Source organism: Dermacentor albipictus, unplaced genomic scaffold (genome assembly GCF_038994185.2).
Source record: "Dermacentor albipictus isolate Rhodes 1998 colony unplaced genomic scaffold, USDA_Dalb.pri_finalv2 scaffold_11, whole genome shotgun sequence".
Classification (NCBI taxonomy): Eukaryota; Metazoa; Arthropoda; class Arachnida; order Ixodida; family Ixodidae; genus Dermacentor; species Dermacentor albipictus.
In genome coordinates this window covers 7,829,790-7,847,480 of record NW_027225565.1, presented here as the reverse complement: position 1 = coordinate 7,847,480, position 17,691 = coordinate 7,829,790, and the positions used below count along the sequence as shown (strand labels likewise).

General features: G+C 46.3%; 1 protein-coding gene across 1 annotated transcript in view; it reads right to left on the bottom strand.

The window, feature by feature from the left end:
* LOC139051285 (uncharacterized) overlaps window positions 1-13,419 on the bottom strand; it is a 40,899-nt gene extending 27,480 nt beyond the window's left edge. The window contains exons 1-2 of the mRNA XM_070528290.1: window positions 12,262-13,419; window positions 932-1,164 (exon numbers count right to left, since the gene is read on the bottom strand). Of these exons, the coding sequence (XP_070384391.1) occupies window positions 932-1,164; window positions 12,262-13,368 (1,340 nt within the window). The 5' untranslated portion in view covers window positions 13,369-13,419. The remainder of the gene's footprint in view (window positions 1-931; window positions 1,165-12,261) is intronic.
* Between the last annotated feature and the right edge of the window lie 4,272 nt (window positions 13,420-17,691).

Here is a 17,691-nt window from a genome sequence, read left to right as displayed (position 1 = left end):
CGGCTCGCTGGACGGCCCAGAATTGTGCTGTCAGGTTCGAGCTGAGCGGTGCGGTCTTCCTGCGTGAGCGGAGGCTGGCGGTGGAAGAGACGGAGGGGTTGGCACTGCCCGACTCGGAAAGATCATGGAATATAGCGAGCAGGAGAGTGCTCAGAAATTAGCAAAGTCAAGTTACTTCAAGTTACTACTAGTGAGAAGAACGTAGGCGCTGAAATACAGCCCTATTTACTTTTCTTTGTAGAAGAGAATAACTACCGCAGAATGAGCCCCTATACCTTGTGGCGTAGTACTCGTCAAAAGAATCATCTGTATGAAAATAGCGAGCGCATGCTGGTGGAAAACATTAAATCCATTTTACTCTATGGAATAATCATAACCTCGTGCAAAATAAAAATAAAAATCAGGACTCTTTTTGAGGGTCAAATCTTGTATCAAATAGATACGAATCGTATCAAACGCTTAACGAATATCAGCACGCCGCCGAAGTGCAAGGCATGCTTGTGCAGTGGAGGCAACACGTATAGGGGTGAGCCACGTAGTAAAGAGGCGGAAACGTACTCAAGCGAAATTATGAAATGACGTAAGCAAAGCAATGTTCACGTATGAGAGATTGAAGGCACGTGATAAATACTAAGAGGGCCAGGAAAGCAAACTTCGGTCACACGTCTTAGTGAAACGCGCGAAGTAAAGCTGGTGTCGCAAATCTCCGAGTATCGCAGTTTTGCGCGTCACTTGAATGTCAGAGTTTATTAACAGTGGACTTAATCCTTTCATATTTATCACCCTTTATTTTACGCAGGCACGTTATCCTTTGTATTTGGCGTTGTGGCCTAAGGTCGAGTAATATTTAGCACTGCAGCTGTCTATCAAGTGTGTAGGCGCTCAAGTCGCACTGCCTAATCATTGTAAACGAAGACACGGTTTCACGCACCTGTTGCATTCCCTGAACAGCGATGCATGCGAACAATGCTCCGAGGGCCGCTTCTTTTTAACGCACACTTCCAGACAGCTCCTCCTAGAGTCGAACCTGTTGGCGCCGCGGGTGCAGACGCCGAGCTGGTGAGTCGAAGTCCCCACGCAAGCGTGGATGGCGCTCTCGTAGTAAAACTCGTGCCGAGGGCGTTGGCAGTACGTGAACGAAGGCGCCTCGCACGCCGATCCGCTCTGAATGAAAACCAAGTATGGTTTGACAAATTCACTTGCTCAAACACACAGAGCTGCAGAATAATCGAGAGCTGGGATAGTTAGGCATATTTTGGGAAACTAACACAAAGGATAAAAAAACGATCAAACATTTTTTACAGAGGGGTTTAGGCATAAAATTCACTTGTAAAGCTCACAAGAGCCAACATAGACTGTTTTTAGACCAAAAACTTACACTTCAGACTTAACGCGCTGTATGGACCCACCACTTTAAATCTTCAAACACCATTTTCAATTTTTCGACGAGTCACTTAGAGCTAGTAAAAGAAGGACAGCGAGGTTTTGTGCAGGTATTTCTTGAGCACTCACACGATGGGGGTTAGTTCCATTGCACGCTATTACGACTCAAGCATGTTTGATACACAAACCTCGTATAGTTGCAGAAAAATAAAATGAAAAAAAGAAACTGGAGCAGGGCAGCGACAGTTGTCCAAAAAAAGAAGCGTGATAACTTTGTGGTATCACCTTATCGTACAAGCTTTTTTATAATAGTTAAGGAATATCGGAAAAGAGTTCGAAGTAGAAGAAGAAATTTCGAAGAGTTCGAAGTTGCACGCATCTGTCCCTTGTTGAACTGAAAACTAGCAAAGGCCTGAAATGAGTCTAAAAATTTGTGGGATAAAACAAAGCAAGTCTTGCTTCATGTTCACTGAGCGTAGTTTACCAACACTCCACCACCTGTGGAATGACTTGCATCTGGCCCATGGACCTTTGCATTAACACCCGATTAAATGGAAATGAAAAGGTCGTTGAGCGCAATTTTGCAGTGCAGTAACAATAGACATGCACGACTAGCCATTGAGACATACCATTAAAAAGAACTATGCAGATCCCACGCACTGTGGGAATCAATGTAAGCGAAGCATCCTGTGTTGTTTGCATTGATCGACGATAATTAGCGGTGATGGTGACAGCGAATTTTTAATTTCTTCAACGTTTTGTCAACATGAGAGTGGTAAGTTCATGTTAAGCGTTATCTTGCATGTGCCACTGCTGGTTGTTTGCGTAGTACACAAAACACAAAGGGAGAGTTGTTTGCTTCAGGCGTTGTCGTGCGCCACATTTCGTAACCTCTGAGAGGGTTGAGCATTGTCATCGCCTCATATGGCACATCGCATCATGGCAGAGCATTAAAATTGAATTGGATTATGGGGCTGGTATGTGCCAAAACCACAATCGGATTATGAGGCAGGCCGTATAGCGGCGCACTCTGGATGAATTTTGGCACCGTGGTGTTCTTTAATGTGCCCCTTAATGAAAGTGCGCGAGCGTTTTTTCTATTTCACCCCCGTCAAGATGCGGCTGCCTCGGTCAAATCCACGACCTCGAGCAATGTCATTGCCGCAAAGCTACCGCGGCGGGCCCAGAAGTGTTGATTTGATGAGCGACCGCTTCCGTTGTGTCGCCTAGACCCCGCGGTGCGCTTTAATTATTGCGGCTCTGTTTCTGCACGCCCTGAGTAAGCTGTCCGCTAGACATATTTGCATGATTTTATTTTTCAGAAATAGCAGAAACGCACCGTCCCGTACCTTGAGCTTGAGGTTATCCAGCATTTCCTTGGCTTTCTCACGTCACCCCTTTCCTATCCCCCGCCCCCGCCTTGTATTTGTATGGGAACTACGAGTGCAGAATGGCAAGGCTGCTATTCACTCGTTTCGCGACTACCTCGTTTCTGCCTACTCTGTTCCTCCTCTCCCCCTCCTCTCTTCCATTCTATCTAGCTTCCCTCTGAACATGCACGTTGGTAAAAAGGTAAGCGCTTGCAGGGGGTCCCGGATAACTGCAGTTGACAAGAGGCTAAAGTGGCGTTAACCCGGGAGTTCCAGAGTGCATTGTGTACATCCGATGCGGTGTGGTCTAAACGAGATTTTCGCGTCTCTTTTCTTCACTGCTACGCTCCTTCCATGTATATAGACCCTCTGAACCACCCTCGGTGCGGTGTACCGACAGCAGCAGCCACAGCACCAGCAGCAGTGGGAAAGTCGAAGGAAAAGGCAAAGAAAGCCTCGTTTAAAAAAAAAGAATCTAAACACGAGTATAAACAAGACGCCAATCGTGTTGCACGACCCTATGGTTTACTCCTTTACTTTCATGGATGATTAGCAGGCTGTACTTAATTAATTTCTCTGTTCTCGCACTACCTATCGCATGCGTAGTGTTCCTGTGTTTCTATTAGATGCTTTCCCAATAAAAAATCAGTTGCGAGTCAGCACCCATGTTGTGTCCTTCAGCGTCCTTCATCCTTTTTGTGCTTCTACTAGTTTCCTTAAATATAAAATATAATACGTGTTTGTGCTTGCACATTCACCTTGGAGCGCTTGGTAGTTTCGACTTCCAGAAATATGCGGGCGGCAAGGACAGCTGAAGAAGAACTGCAACACGACAAAGAGCTCACTTCTGGGCTGTCGCAGTTGTCACTGACTATAGGCGGCGCCACCATTTATCGAAAATGAATGCCGATCCGGTGATGATCCGCACGGAAACATTAGCGCCGGTGTTGTTTTGATCGCTGGTTGCGGTCGCTTGCCTATGATAAAATCATTTTGCATGGCATTGCCCTTCCCGTTTATGGAAGCAGCTCATGTCTTGCAGTGCATACTAAAGTTTTCCTATCAAATACGTATTTCACGTTCCAGAAGAAATTTTATAGGCAAGTCCACGGAGCGGTAATGAGGGCGTCGATTTCGATCACAGAGGCTAAATTAACAATAGAGGATATCGAAGCTCAAGCGTTGTCCTTGTTTACACCGGCACCTAAAGACTTCTTCAGATATGTCGACGACTGTTTCAGTGTTTTGCAACGAAAAAAAAAAAACTTGACCTCTTCCCGGCTCACCAAAACAGTATGCAAGCAGCAATCAAGTTCACTGTAAAAGTGGAATGTGAAGGCCAACTGCCGTTCTTAGACACCCTTGTGCAACGCAAAGGGCCAAACCGGTTATTCAGTGTTTAGGAAGGAAACTCACACAGGTCGCTACCTAACCAACACATCGGTGCATCCTGATACGCAAAAGAGGTCTGTTGTCGGCTCCCTTCTTCGTCGGGCGAAAAAAAAAAACGTGTGCGCAACAGCGAAAGACCGCATGGCTGACAATGCATTTGTGCGACAGGAACTGACAAGTTGTGGATACCCTGAGTACTTCATTGACTCAGTAGGGCGCCAACTGACTCGTACAATGCCCACCCAGCCTGGACCCCCCAAAAAACAGGCTTCCATTCTGTATGTCCCCGTCATAAGCGGGATCCTTGCACGCGTTCTGCGGTCGTATGACGTGTAGGCTGCCCACGTCCCCTCCCGGAAACTTAGACACGCGCACGCGCATGTGAAAGACCCTTTGGAAAAGGACAAGTACCCAGGCGAGGTGCACGTCATTCCGTGTGCAGACTGCCGGTATGTCAACGTTGGAGAAACCGGTAACTTCAAAACAAGACTAAAGCAGCACATGAATGACGTCTAGAACCGACACGTTGCATTGCCTTGACCTTGGCCGAACACTCCGCAACCACATCACATATACGATTAACAGGAAGAAATATCGCGTGATTGCCAAGGAATAAAATCATTCTTCGCGTCTTTATCTTGAGTCCCTAATCATCCAAACCACGGCGCACACTCTTAAGTCGCAACGAAGGCAATCTGCCGCCCATGTATGCCAGGTGCCTTAGTCATGTTTTGAGCTGCACATAAAAAGGGCGCCAGCTCTGCCGCTTGTTTCAATGTAAACAAGGCTCCCGGTGGGGGGGGGGGGGGGGGGAGGCGAAACGTAAATATCTATTTTAAACCATTTTGGTCGGTATCCGGACGTCTTCCTTTTAAGTAAACCTTATCAATCGGCTTGCCACCATTATCAAATGTGACCAACAGTACTACGACTGCGGCTGCGTATGGCGCGGCAGCGCGGGCCCTATCTTGAAAGCGATGAGCAATGAGGACAGGGTGTACCGAAGGCAGATAGCTTCGTGTGCGCTGTGTTCATGCCGCTTAGTTCGCGTCAAAGCGAGTTGGGTGGGCATTATATTGAAAGCAATGTGCGATGGAGACACAGTGCGCCGAGTGCTAACAGCTTCGTCAGCGCTTTGTTCCCGCCGTTAAGTGGCGTTTAGGCGAGAGGCAATACGAAGGTGAATTCGCTTGCTGCTGCGCGCCTGATCTCGAAAGCGATCATCTTACGTGACGGACGGACCTCGTTGGGTAGGCATAGAAATGCTTACTCACTTAAAACGTGTCCCTTTCCTGCAACTCAAGCAAGCGAACGCAGACCGACGCTCTATAGCGACGCAGAGCGAGCTGCCGCTATGGTGTCATCATGATCATCATCAACCTTTTTTATGTCCACTGCAGGACGAAGGTCTCTCGCTGCGATCTCCAATTACCCCTGTCCTACGCCAGCCGATTCCAACTAGCGGCCGCGAATTTCCTAATTTCATCACTCCACCTAGCCTTCTGCCGTCCTCGACTACGTCTCCCTTCTCTTGGTATCCATTCGGTAACCCTAATAGTCCAACGGTTATTAAACCGGCGCATTACATGACTTGCCCAGTTCCATTTTTTCTCTCCTAATGTCAATAAGAATAATGACTATACCCACTTGCTCTCCGGTCCAAACCGCTCTCTTTCAGTGCCTTAACGTTATGCCTAGCAATCTTGGTTCCATCGCTTTTTGCGCGGTCCTTAACTTGTTCTCAAGCTTCTTTGTCAGTCTTCAAGTCTCTGCCCCATATGTCACCCCTGGTAAAATTCACCGATTGTACGCCTTCCTTTTCAATGATAAGGGTTAGCTTCCAGTCAGGAGGTGACAATGTCAGCCGTATGCGATCCAACCCATTTTTTTATTCAATGGATTTCCTTGTCATGATCAGGGTTCCCTGTAATTAATTGACCTTGGTAAACGTACTCCTTCCCACACTCAAGAGGCTGACTGGCGATGTTGAACTCTTGTTCCATTGGTATGGTATGGTATTCCTTATTGCGATGGCGCACACCCACTGTGAGGGATTGGCCAAGGTTTGGGTGAAATAAGGCAATCTTTATTAAATACTAAAATTGGTAAGCTAACTGGAGGAAACGAACAAAAACAAAATGTTTAAGAATCCGAGACACTCTCTTTGTAGCAACTATAAATTCCTCCGCGCTTAAGCAAATATCCCTGTGGCACTTCCCAAGAGAGGAGGCTCCTAGAGAAAGGATATTCATAATTAAAAAGCTTAAACCAAGCTGTGTAAATCCTGATTGTAGAATATTTTTTCTTAAAGAAGTAAAACGGCGGCAGAATATGAAAAAATGATCTATTGTTTCATCTCCACAGACTGGGCGCAGAGGGGAGGGCACCAGACCAGCCCTGTGACGATAGAAGTTTAATTTTGGTATTCGACAACGTTATCGGGTAAAGATGACTTCAGTTTTTCTGGTGTGAAAGGAATTTTCGGGCCAAGGGAATAGGAGGTATCGATATTCTGAAAAATTAGCTACAGCTGGGTTCAAAAAGTTTTGAATGAGTGTATATCTCCTGAATCAAGTAGTCGTTACCGAAGCTATTGCAGGAAGTAATGGTAATACAGGGCCACTTAGGGCCACTCTCGCGAGACTGTCAGCCATTTCGTTCATGACTAATCCATTATGTCCAGACACCCAAAGCAATCTAATTAAATTTATGTGGGCAGGCACTAGAAAATGAAATGTACGTAAAAGGTTAGTGACACCATTTGCTGTGAGCGAGGAACATAAGGATAAAGAATCTGTTATTATTACTACCGCCGATCATTGCCCGCCTATTATCTTTCTCTTCTGCATATTAATCTTCAAACCCACTCTCCCACTGTCTTTGTTAATGTCCTCAATTATTTGCTGCAATTCGTCTTCATTGTTGCTGAATACAACAATGTCATCGGCAAACGGAAGGGTGCTGAGATATTCGCCGTCGATCCTTACTCCTAAGCCTTCCGAGTTTAATAGCTTGAATACTTCTTCCATGCACGCAGTGAAATAATATTGGAGAGATTGTGTCTCCCTGTCTGACCCCTTTCTTTATAGGCATGTTCCTGCTTTTCGTGTGTTGAATTAAGGTAGCTGTGGAACATGTGCAAATATTTTCCAAGGTATTTACGGAAGCACTTTCGGTACTCTTTGATTACGTAATGCCTCTTTGACTGCTGGTATCTCTACTGAATGAAATGCCTTTTCGTAATCTATGAAAGGCATATAGAGAGGCTCATTGCACTGTGCGGATTTCTCGATAACCTGATTAAGGACGTGGATGTGATCCATTGCAGAGTATCCCTTTCTGATGCCAGCCTGTTCCCTTGCTTGACTAAAGTCCAGTGTTGCCCTAATTCTATTGCAAACTATCTTGACGAATATTTTAGATATTACTGGGAGTAAGCTAATGGGCCTATAATTTTTCAATTCGTTCACCTTTCCCTTTTTGTGCATTAGTATAATGTTTGCATTCTTTCAGTTTTCTTGGAGCCTTGCAGTCGATAGACACTTCGTATAGAGACCCGCCCGTATTCCAAGCATTATATCTTCTCCATCTTTGATTAAATCAGCTGTGATTCCATCTTCTCCTGCCGCTCTTCCCCGTTTCATGTTTTGCAAGGCCCTTCTGACTTCATCGCTAGTTATAGGAGGAGTTTCTGTATCCTGTTCATTACCGTTTCTAATGGAGGTACCCTGACTCCTCTGTGTAGTGTACAGATGATTATAGAATTCTTCCACTGCTTTTACTGTAGCTTCGAGATTGCTGATGATGTTGCCCTGCTTATCTTTTCATGCATACACCTTGGTTTGTCCTATGTCAAGTTTCATTCTTACTGATTTCAGGCTGCGTCCATTTTTACGGCTTCTTCAGTCTTTCTGACGTTATAATTCGAATATCACTAATTTTCGCATTATTGATCAGTTTGGACAGTTCCGAAAAAGTCTATCTTATCTCTCGCGTTGGGCACTTTCATTCTTTGTCATTTCTTTATTAGGTCCTTAGCTACTTGGGAGAGCTTGCCTTGATGCCTTGCCTCCCACTTCAATTGCTGCCTTTGAAGCCAACCTACTTACGGTTTTATTCATTACCTCTATGTCATCATCATCAGCTCTCTGTTCTAAGGCTGCATATTTTTTGCAAGTGCTAACCTGTATTGGTCTGCTTTTACCCTCACGGCCTCTAGGTTGACCTGTTTTTTCTTGAAAAATATTACTCTTTCTCTCTTGAAATTAAGGTGAATCGCAGCCCTGACTATATTATGATCGCAGCACTTTACCCTACCCAACACTTCTGCATCCTGCACTATGCTGGGATCATCAGAAAGTATCAAATCAATTTAATTTCTTGTTTCACCATTAGGGCTTTTATAGGTCCGCTTTCTGTTGCTAGGCTTCATGAAAAGGGTGTTCATTATTCTCAGCTTATTCCTTTCTGCGAATTCTACCACCATCTTTCCTCCAGCGTTCCTAGAATAAATGCGTTAGTTGCCAATTGCTTGTTCACCGGCCTGCTTTTTCCCCACTTTTGCATTGAAGTCGCCCATTACTACAGTATACCCAGTTCCAGGCACGTACCCAGGGGGGGGGGGGCCGGGAGGGCCCGGCCCCCCCCCCCCCGAAATCAGATGGCATAACCCCCCCCCCCCTCCCCACCCACGCCACCACTCCTCACACATTCCTAAAGCGCTGCCAGATCAATGTTGAGACTTGGCAGCTATTCATCGGTCAGCATTATGCTGCCTTTTTCACTCCTTTTGGATGGCGGTAGTTATCAACATCTCTTGGGATGTGAAGGCCAGTTTTCTCATAGATTCGGCGCTCGCGAGATTAACTAGAGATGCGTTCATTTGTCACCATCCATTCAACTGTCACGCGCATAGCTGTTGCTTAAGTTAGTTCAACCTTCTTTGTTTAGACTCATCCTGGGACCAGGAAAGGGATGCGGCTGTTAGTCAGCTGATCTGTACTCTCGTGGAACGAGTTGCGGGCGGAGAAAACGCCAATTACGTTTAACTTTTCCTTTTGATTCCTTATTTCCTTGAATGACAGCTCGTCGCGACGCTGGCAGATGCCCGGAATCATATACACGTGATATCGGTTAGATAAGGTGAGAAATAAAATAATGTGAAACAGCGTCCATCACGAAAACCTGCAATAACCCTCAAACCCATAATCAAGATGACTGTCGCCCGTTACCTCGTCTGGTTTTTCCCTAATTGTATAGCACTTTTCGTGCAAAATTGTCAACTGGAAACAAAAATCGCAAGGAGTTGAGAAATCAAGCGATCTACTAAGGGAGAGAGCCAAGGCAACAACCAAACTGCAAGGAAAAGCGAATTTAACAACAAATCTAACAAATATAACCGTTGCTTTATAAAATATTTATGGATCAACATCTTTTTATTTAAATAGGAAGTAGAGAAAACGCCGTCAGAAGCGGAGAACAGTTACGTGTTTTGAATGACGCTTTTACAGCTATCGGTCGAACCGCCTCACGTAGCCACTTCACTATTGTGCTTCTGTGGGTGTTTTTCTAACCTTTCGCGGTTGGCGCAGTACGTCTACAATCGCAGTATCCTGCGCTCTACGCGGTTGTATGGGACTGGCGGCCACACAGCGGTACGCAACTTCCCAAATAACAACACGAGTCGTTTTCTCATTTGGAGCAGTAAACGAGGAATCCAAAAGAACTGTGATTGTTCCGCAAATATATATTTCGCTGTAATTCTTCCAGAGCTAATACAAAAAATGCTACTATAGTCGGAGACAACTGAAGTCTACAGTGAAGCCTCGCCCACGCCCTCATTACAACCAGCCACTGTTCCTCCACGAGGCTGCAAATAATCCGTACTTCAAACTTTTCCTGTTACTCAAATAAGGCCGTAACCACAAAAAAGTAAAATTATTAGCGCTTAATTTTACACGTTTTCCCTCGCCTATTACAGTGGAATGACGAAAGCCTAATTCTTTATTGAACTGAAATGCTTGCTTCATTGCAACTATTTATTGTCAAGCTTCACTTCAGTTGGCAGTGAAGTTTCATGAGTAAACCAGCTCAGCAGTGAAAAGAACTGTACCGCAGACTTTTGAAGAGTGAAATATACTCAGACTCCGTACACTTTGTCCATGTCTGTTGCATACCTCATTGGTTCCGCCGATGGAAAAACTCTTCAAGAACAGCGGACGATCCGGAGCTATCAAGCACGACGCCATTTTGATAAGGCCGCATGACGATGATTTTGTTTGCTTCTGTGATTAACTGGCGGAGTAATATTGCTACATGCGTGTGGTATTTGTTTGAACGAGGCGTGTGGGTGCCATCACTCCAGAAAGAGGCGGAAGAACGAACTGGGCTCCCGCTGTGAATCTAACCGGTCAGCGCTGCAAGCGTTGTTGTAAATATAACCTATAGATAGTTTCTCGTCTTACTGACTCGTCTTTCGCGTAAGAATATCTACAGAGGTTCTACAGCTACCTTAATTCTACACAAGAAAAGCAGGGAGATACCTACAGAGAAAGGGGTCAGACAAGGAGACACAATTTCTCCAAAGCTATTCACTGCTTGCTTAGAAGAATTCAAGCTATTAAGCTGGGAAGGCTTACGAGTAAAGATCGACGGCGAATATCTCAGCCACCTTCGGTTTGCCGATGACATTGTTCTATTCAACAAGAATGCAGACGAGTTACAACAAATCATTGGAGACCTTAACGGAGAGAGTGTAAGAGTGGGGTTGAATATTAATATGCAGAAGATAAAGATAATGATAAATAGCCGGGCAAAGGAACAAGAGATCAGGATCACCAGTGGACCTCTAGAGACTGCGAAGGAGCACACTTACATAGGTCAATTAATCACAGGGAACCCTGATTATGAGAAGGAAATTCACAGAAGAATAAAAATTAGTTGGATCGCATACGGCAGACATTGCCAGCTCCTGACTGGAATGCCATTATCATTGAAAAGTAAGATGTGCAATCAGTGTATTTTGCCAATGCTGACATATGGGGCAGGGAGTCGGAGACTGACAAAGATGTTTGAGAGCAAAGACCACGCAAAGAGCGATGGAACGAAGATTGCTAGGCATAACATTAAGATACAGAAAGACAGTTGTTTGGATCAGAGAGCAAACGGGTATAGACGATATTCTAATTGACATCAAGAGGAAAAAATGGAGCTGGGCAGGTCATGTAATGCGCTGGTTAGATAACCGTTGTACCATTAGGGTTGCAGAATGGGTACCAAGAGAAGGAAAACGCAATCGAGGATGACAAAAGACTAGGTGGAGGGATGAAATTAGGAAATTCACGGGCGCTAGTTGGAATCGGTTGGCGCAGGACAGGGGTAATTGGAGATCGCAGGGAGAGGCCTTCGTTCTGCAGTGGACTTAAAACAGGCTGATGATGACGATGATGATGATGACGACGACAACGACGACGACGACGACGATGATGATGATGATGATGATGATGATGATGATTATGATGGTGGTGGTGGTGGTGGTGGTGGTGGTGGGCCCCCCCCGAAAAAAAATCCTGGGTACGTGCCTGCCGAGTTCGCACTTATCTCATCGCTAATTCAACATCTTCATAAAACTTATATACTTCATCATCATCGTGACTGGACGTTGGAGCGTAGGCTTGTACGACCTTTAATCTATACCTCTTATTCAGTTTGATTACGACTACAGCTACCCTTTCATTAATGCTGTAGAATTTGTCAATATTCCGCGCTATGTCCTTATGGATTAGGAATCCTACCCCGTATTGCTTGATAATTGTGAGACCGCTATAGCAGAGGACACATCCGTCATTGAGCAATCTATAAGCCTCAGCAGTTCTTCTAATCTCGCTAAGGCCGCTGATACCCCAAACACTGTCTGATCGTTCCTCAGAGTCATGCGAAGCTAGCCTCACTCGATAGAGTTCGGCAATTAAAGGTTGACAGCGTCAATTGTTTGTGTGTGTCCAAACAATGAGGCACTCGGGATGCCTCGGCACATACACCGGAACAGGAAGGTGACTTTGCGACGTGCTTCCAGCCCTCTTTTACTTAAACGTAAGGAGGTATCACTTGTACTCACGAGCGACTTGTACGCAGCCCACAGAGTCTCCTTGCCATCGTTCCAGTCACCAAGTATTTCTCGCAGGTCAGCCGGTTCCGTCGCTGCTTTGTCTCCATGATCGACAGTGATCGCGGTGGAGGCAGGCAAGTGTTCTTCATCCGCGTTGGCTCCCGACGTGTACGCTGACGGATCTATCTTCCGCCCCTCCTCGCGGGCCCCGTCGGTGCTCCACTCGTTCTCTGGCGTCACGGAACTAGAGCGTTTGCCGCCTCTGTAAATGACACGCGGCGGAACCACGCGAATAGCCCTGCCCTCTGGTTCGGGTGGGGCCACGGCTATAGTGTTCTCCAGCGGCATAAGCGGTGTTCTGTGCTTGCCTTCTCGCACTAGTGTGGCGTATATCTCGGCGCTGATTCCCGCCAGCAACAGCGTCAACAGGGTGGCCAGCGCGGTAAGCAGCGCGCAACGGCGCGACGTCGCTCGCCAGGAATCCCGACGAGGCTGGACGCCTCCATGCTCATTTACCGCACCCAACCAAGAAGCTGGCAGCTGCGCGCTGGCACTTTCGCCGGAGCTACGGACGTAACGTCGGAAGTAGCGCTTCATGTCCTTCGGAAGAGAGCGCGAGGACACGCTTGTGAAACTTGTGCGCGCCGAACTGCTGGTGATCCCAGATTCAACAGAAAGCTGATCGTTCCACCCAGCCGTCACGGAAGAGGACTTCCCGCCACTTACAGTCAAGTCGACGCTTTCGGCCGTCGAAGCCGCCGAAGACGGAGTTGCAGTTTCATGCTCGGATATGTTATCAGGGTTTTCGTCGTCCGTTGCGCTGGCGGTACGCGCAGACGCAATGGAAGATGGACAGCTAGTGCCAGTGCCTTCCGCTGCATGCACCAAGGGATCCGCGCCGTCGGTTTGCGGTTGCGGAGGCGCTAATACCGGAGTCTGGTCCATCTCGAAGCGAAGAGTCTTCACAGAGTGTGCCTTCTGCGTGTCGCAGAAACCAAACGGATACTTGAGAATGCCAGTTCCCTGGCGCCGTGTTCGTGCAGGTGATTGTTGGCCCAAGAGCGGCGCATATCGAAAGTGTGGTTGCCGAAACCCTTCAGCGTAATATCTCTCCATCAGAGACGTTACTTGACCGACCAGTGAGAGACGGCTCCTAGTGTTGACGCTGTTGCTGCTGCTGTCCTCTGACAATAGCGCTTACCTAAGAGCTAGCGGAGAGAAAGAAGACGTTTATTGTTTCGTTCACGACGCAATCGCTGGTTAGGTTTCTCAGCTCTCGCAAGGCCATGCCAGTGCCTATAAATATTTACTAAGTTGTTCTTTCACCAAAATAATCGTTAGAATTTTCGCACAAAATTGCTAAAAGCTTAGAGCAGCGCTTTACAGCTCAGATGCCGGTAAACTTTGTAGGGGCCAAATGCGGAGATGATTTTATTGAGGCAACAGTGGAAGAGCTTCAACGCGTTGTTCAAGTGGTTCCTGGCACAGCTCCGGGTCCAGATGGCATATACATCAGGTATGGTGAAAGTATTGTTTGACCATTCCCCGCAAGACCCCTCTAATATACTTAACCACTCCATGAACGCATGGATTCCTCCTAAACGGAAACTTGCAAAAATAATCCCCCTGATTAAAAAAAACAAAGAGCGTGATGCATATATAGATGTATTAGGCCAGTCACACTAACGTTGAGTGTTATGAAATAATAGGAGGGTATTGCACGTTCGTATCAAGAATTTTTTACCGAATAATGCATTGTTGAGCCCATGTCAGATTGGATTTACACCCGGATGCTCGATATGGTGCGTGCATGTCGATTTAGAGGGAAGCAATAATCTTGCTCGACACAGGCGGCAGTATGCTGCTTTAGTGACCCTTGATTTTCTAAAGCATGCAACAGTGTAGAGCATGTCATACGTTTTTATTGTTTGAAATAGCACGTCTTTTCCTCTGTATTTTATAAATTGGATATATGTTTGAAGGATAGGATATTTTATTGCTCCCAACATGGCTCATTGACGCCAAAATATAAGCAGTCCTCCCCCCCCCCCCTCAAGATGAGTTCCCCAAGGTACTTTCTCCTACTTTGTTTAACGTTTCGTTAAAACTCATTTCCATTATGCGATAATGTATAAGCGTATGTCTATGCAGACGACATAGCATTCTTTGCGTCTGCCAGTGATATTCACTAATTACAAAGAAAACTGCAGTTATATTTTGGAACGCTTGAAGCTTAATTGGTTTTTGGATATTCGAATGTCGCTTAATCCTAATAAAGGTTTCTTGATTGTGTTTCCATTGAATGTACTGGTGAATATGTCTCTGATACCGTCGCGAAATAACTCCGCAAGTTGACTTTTATGAAATATCTAGGTGTAATATACGACGCACAACTGAGCTGACGAAACTGACAACTGAGCCTCTCAACTTCAGTTGGCAGTGAAGTTTCATGAGTAAAACGAGTGCAGCAGTGAAGCCAACTCCACCGCAGACTTTTGAAGACTCCATACATTTGGTCCATGTGTGTTGGACACCTCATTGCTCCTGCCGATGAAAAGACTCTTCAAGAACAGCAGGCGCTTCGGAAGTATCAAGTACGACACCATTCTGAAAAGGCTGCACGACGACGATTTTGTTTGCTTCTGTGATTGGCTGGCGGTGTAACCTAACTCCGCGCGGTCCGTGTGCCTTTGTTGCCAACTGCTGTTTTTTTTTAATTTCTATCCTACTGAAATAATCTTTATTTTGCACTTTTGCGTCTTGTTCTTGGCAGCGTTCTCTTTGCGCTTCTTTCCTGCGCGAGTCCATTTGACGTGGTTCTTTGTTTGCCAAGTAAAGGAGAGGTATATCGCACAGGCGTACGTGTAAAATACACCTTATTTCACTTATCGTTTGTGTGTTTGCGCGTTTTAATGCCGAATGTTAGGCGTTGTTCACATTTGTACTAGTAAAGGTATACCCCCCCCCCTCATTTGCATAGAAAAGTTACTTTGAGTTGCCCCCCCTCCCTCCGAAAAAAATCCTCGGTACGTGCCTGGTCGGCCTCCAAAGAAAGTATGTTCTGCGCAAGGGTGTGATTTCGACAACCGTATACGGCAGGCCTTTTGCTGCATCGCTTACCGCGCTGAAAGCTCGAAACGCCAATCAAGTCGAATGGCGTGGCTTTTGAATATATAGCTCTAAAGGCAGGCCAAGAAAACAAATTTCGCGCCTTCGAAAACAAAATGATGTCACTTCTGTTTTTGACGGAATAGACGTCACATTATTTTTTCTTCTCGCGGAAGTGTTCTCTCCTCGTAGAGATGGCACTGATCCCTATAAACCACTGATGAACCGCCATGTTTTGAACGTATGGGCTCCTATGGAAGCTTCGCTACCAGGTATATTTACCTTGGAATGACTTTATTATAGCGAGGGGAAACGCAGCAGGTGCACTTAGAGCGTTTGGCGCTGAGTGGCGCCCTGACGTGACCTATTGGAAACCGAAACTGGAAGCCGACACAGGATATTACATCGCCTCTCCCTTGAGAGAAAAATGCCCCACTCGCTCTCCTCGCAACAAAAGCAAGTCAGGAGTTACAGAACACAGAAGTGTAAGCGTTACACAATGAAGATTTTTCTATGTAAGCTTTGGATATGTTAGCATTTATCATTATACAATGAATAGGAATTTCTACTAGTATCAGTAGTGGACATGTATCATTTACACCTTTTAGTTTGCGTTGGGCAAATGGAAAAATAATCGTAGTGGAAAAGCTGCTCACGACACGCCATGTCATTAACTTGAACTGAGTTGACTAAAGAGCACATATTAGCACTATAACACGCGTGTTTGTTATGACCTCTTTATACAATAGAAAATTCAGGTACATGTACCCATCACAGCAGCAGCAGCAAACGACTTTATTGGGGTCCTGAGGAGCTAAGCGGGGGCCTGCAGGTCTCTACCCAGCCGTTGGCTAGTCCCATGTCGGAACAGAGAGGCCAGGCATCTCCGCTCGTTCACGGGCCCTCTGGACAGCCAGGAGCTGGACGTCCTGTCTCGGGTCTGTGATGGCCTTAGTCCAGTCTTCTTCTTTGTTAAAATCCTGTAACACAGGGTACTGCCCGATCTTGTGATTTATAGAGCTAAATTCAGTGCAACAATCTGGACAGAGTGGATCGATGTCCGGGTGGAGCTTGTTCAAATAGCCCCTAGAGGGGTAGGACCCCGTCTGGAGCATGCGAAGCGTGCTAGCTTGTGGCCTGTTGAGCTTATGATGGGGGAAAGGAAAACTCTGCCTATTCGCTCTGTAATGAGAGGTGATTTCATGAAAAGTAACCAGTGGATCACTGTGGACGAGCTCTCCCGAACTCACCCGAGACACCATCCAGTCGCGGCATACGAAACCTCGCGCCCGGTCGTGGGCTATCTCATTGGGGTTCAGGTGACGCGGTAATACGTGTGGTTCCATGTGAGCTGGGAACCATACTATGTGGTGAACAATGTCAGAGGGGTGTTTGCCGTTTAGAATTCTGGCTGCTTCTTTGGCTATCAATCCCGATGCGAACGCTCTAACGGCTGCTCGGGAGTCCGTGTACACCGTAGTGCGTTTTGAGTCCAGTAATCCGAGAGCTATAGCAGCCTGTTCCGCCACATCGACCGAGGAGGTTTTCAGCGAGGCTGCCTAGAGGAGTTCTCCCCTGTCATTGACTATGGCTACGGAGAACGTGTTGGCACTGGCGTGTCGCGCCGCGTCAACAAAGGTCTCCGTTCCGGATATGTTCTTTAAGAAAGTACTAGCCCTCGCTAACCTTCGACCTGTATTGTGTTGGGGGTGGACATTTCTTGGAAAAGGGTCTACAATAAAGGAGTTCCTTGTCTGAATATCAAGTTGCGTGATATTTCCCTGATTGAAGCTAGGACTGAAGCTAGGATCTCTTGCAGGAGAGCTTTGGCCCTTGCCTTTTGTTTTTCCAGGTTGTGTATCGGGTGCCTATTTCTGGGGAAAGGAGTCCTCTTGATTATCTCTCTTACGCTATCTTTTCGTTCTACTGTACTTTCACCTGAAATTTTGAATTCGGTTGGGCACCACCCTACGTCTTCTAGTATTGCTCTACCTGGCCTTGTTTCAGAGAGCCTCTTTCTGTGGGCAATTTGCTGAGCTTCAATTATCTCGGCTATTGTGTTGTGGAGCCCCAGTTTCATTAATTTATTATCCGGCGTGTTAATCGGTTACCACACTGTTGTTTTGACTAGCCTTTTAATTAATCTCTTCAATTTGTTTAGCGCTGTCTGTGTCCAAGTGAGCATCCCAGCTACATATGAGAAGTGACACAAGGCGAAAGCGCGGACCAGTCTCATGGCGCTCTCCTCTCCCAGCCCTCTGTGTCTGTTAATGATTCTCCTTAGCAGTCTTATTACCTCCACAGTCTTGCTTGTGATGTTTCGTATTGTTC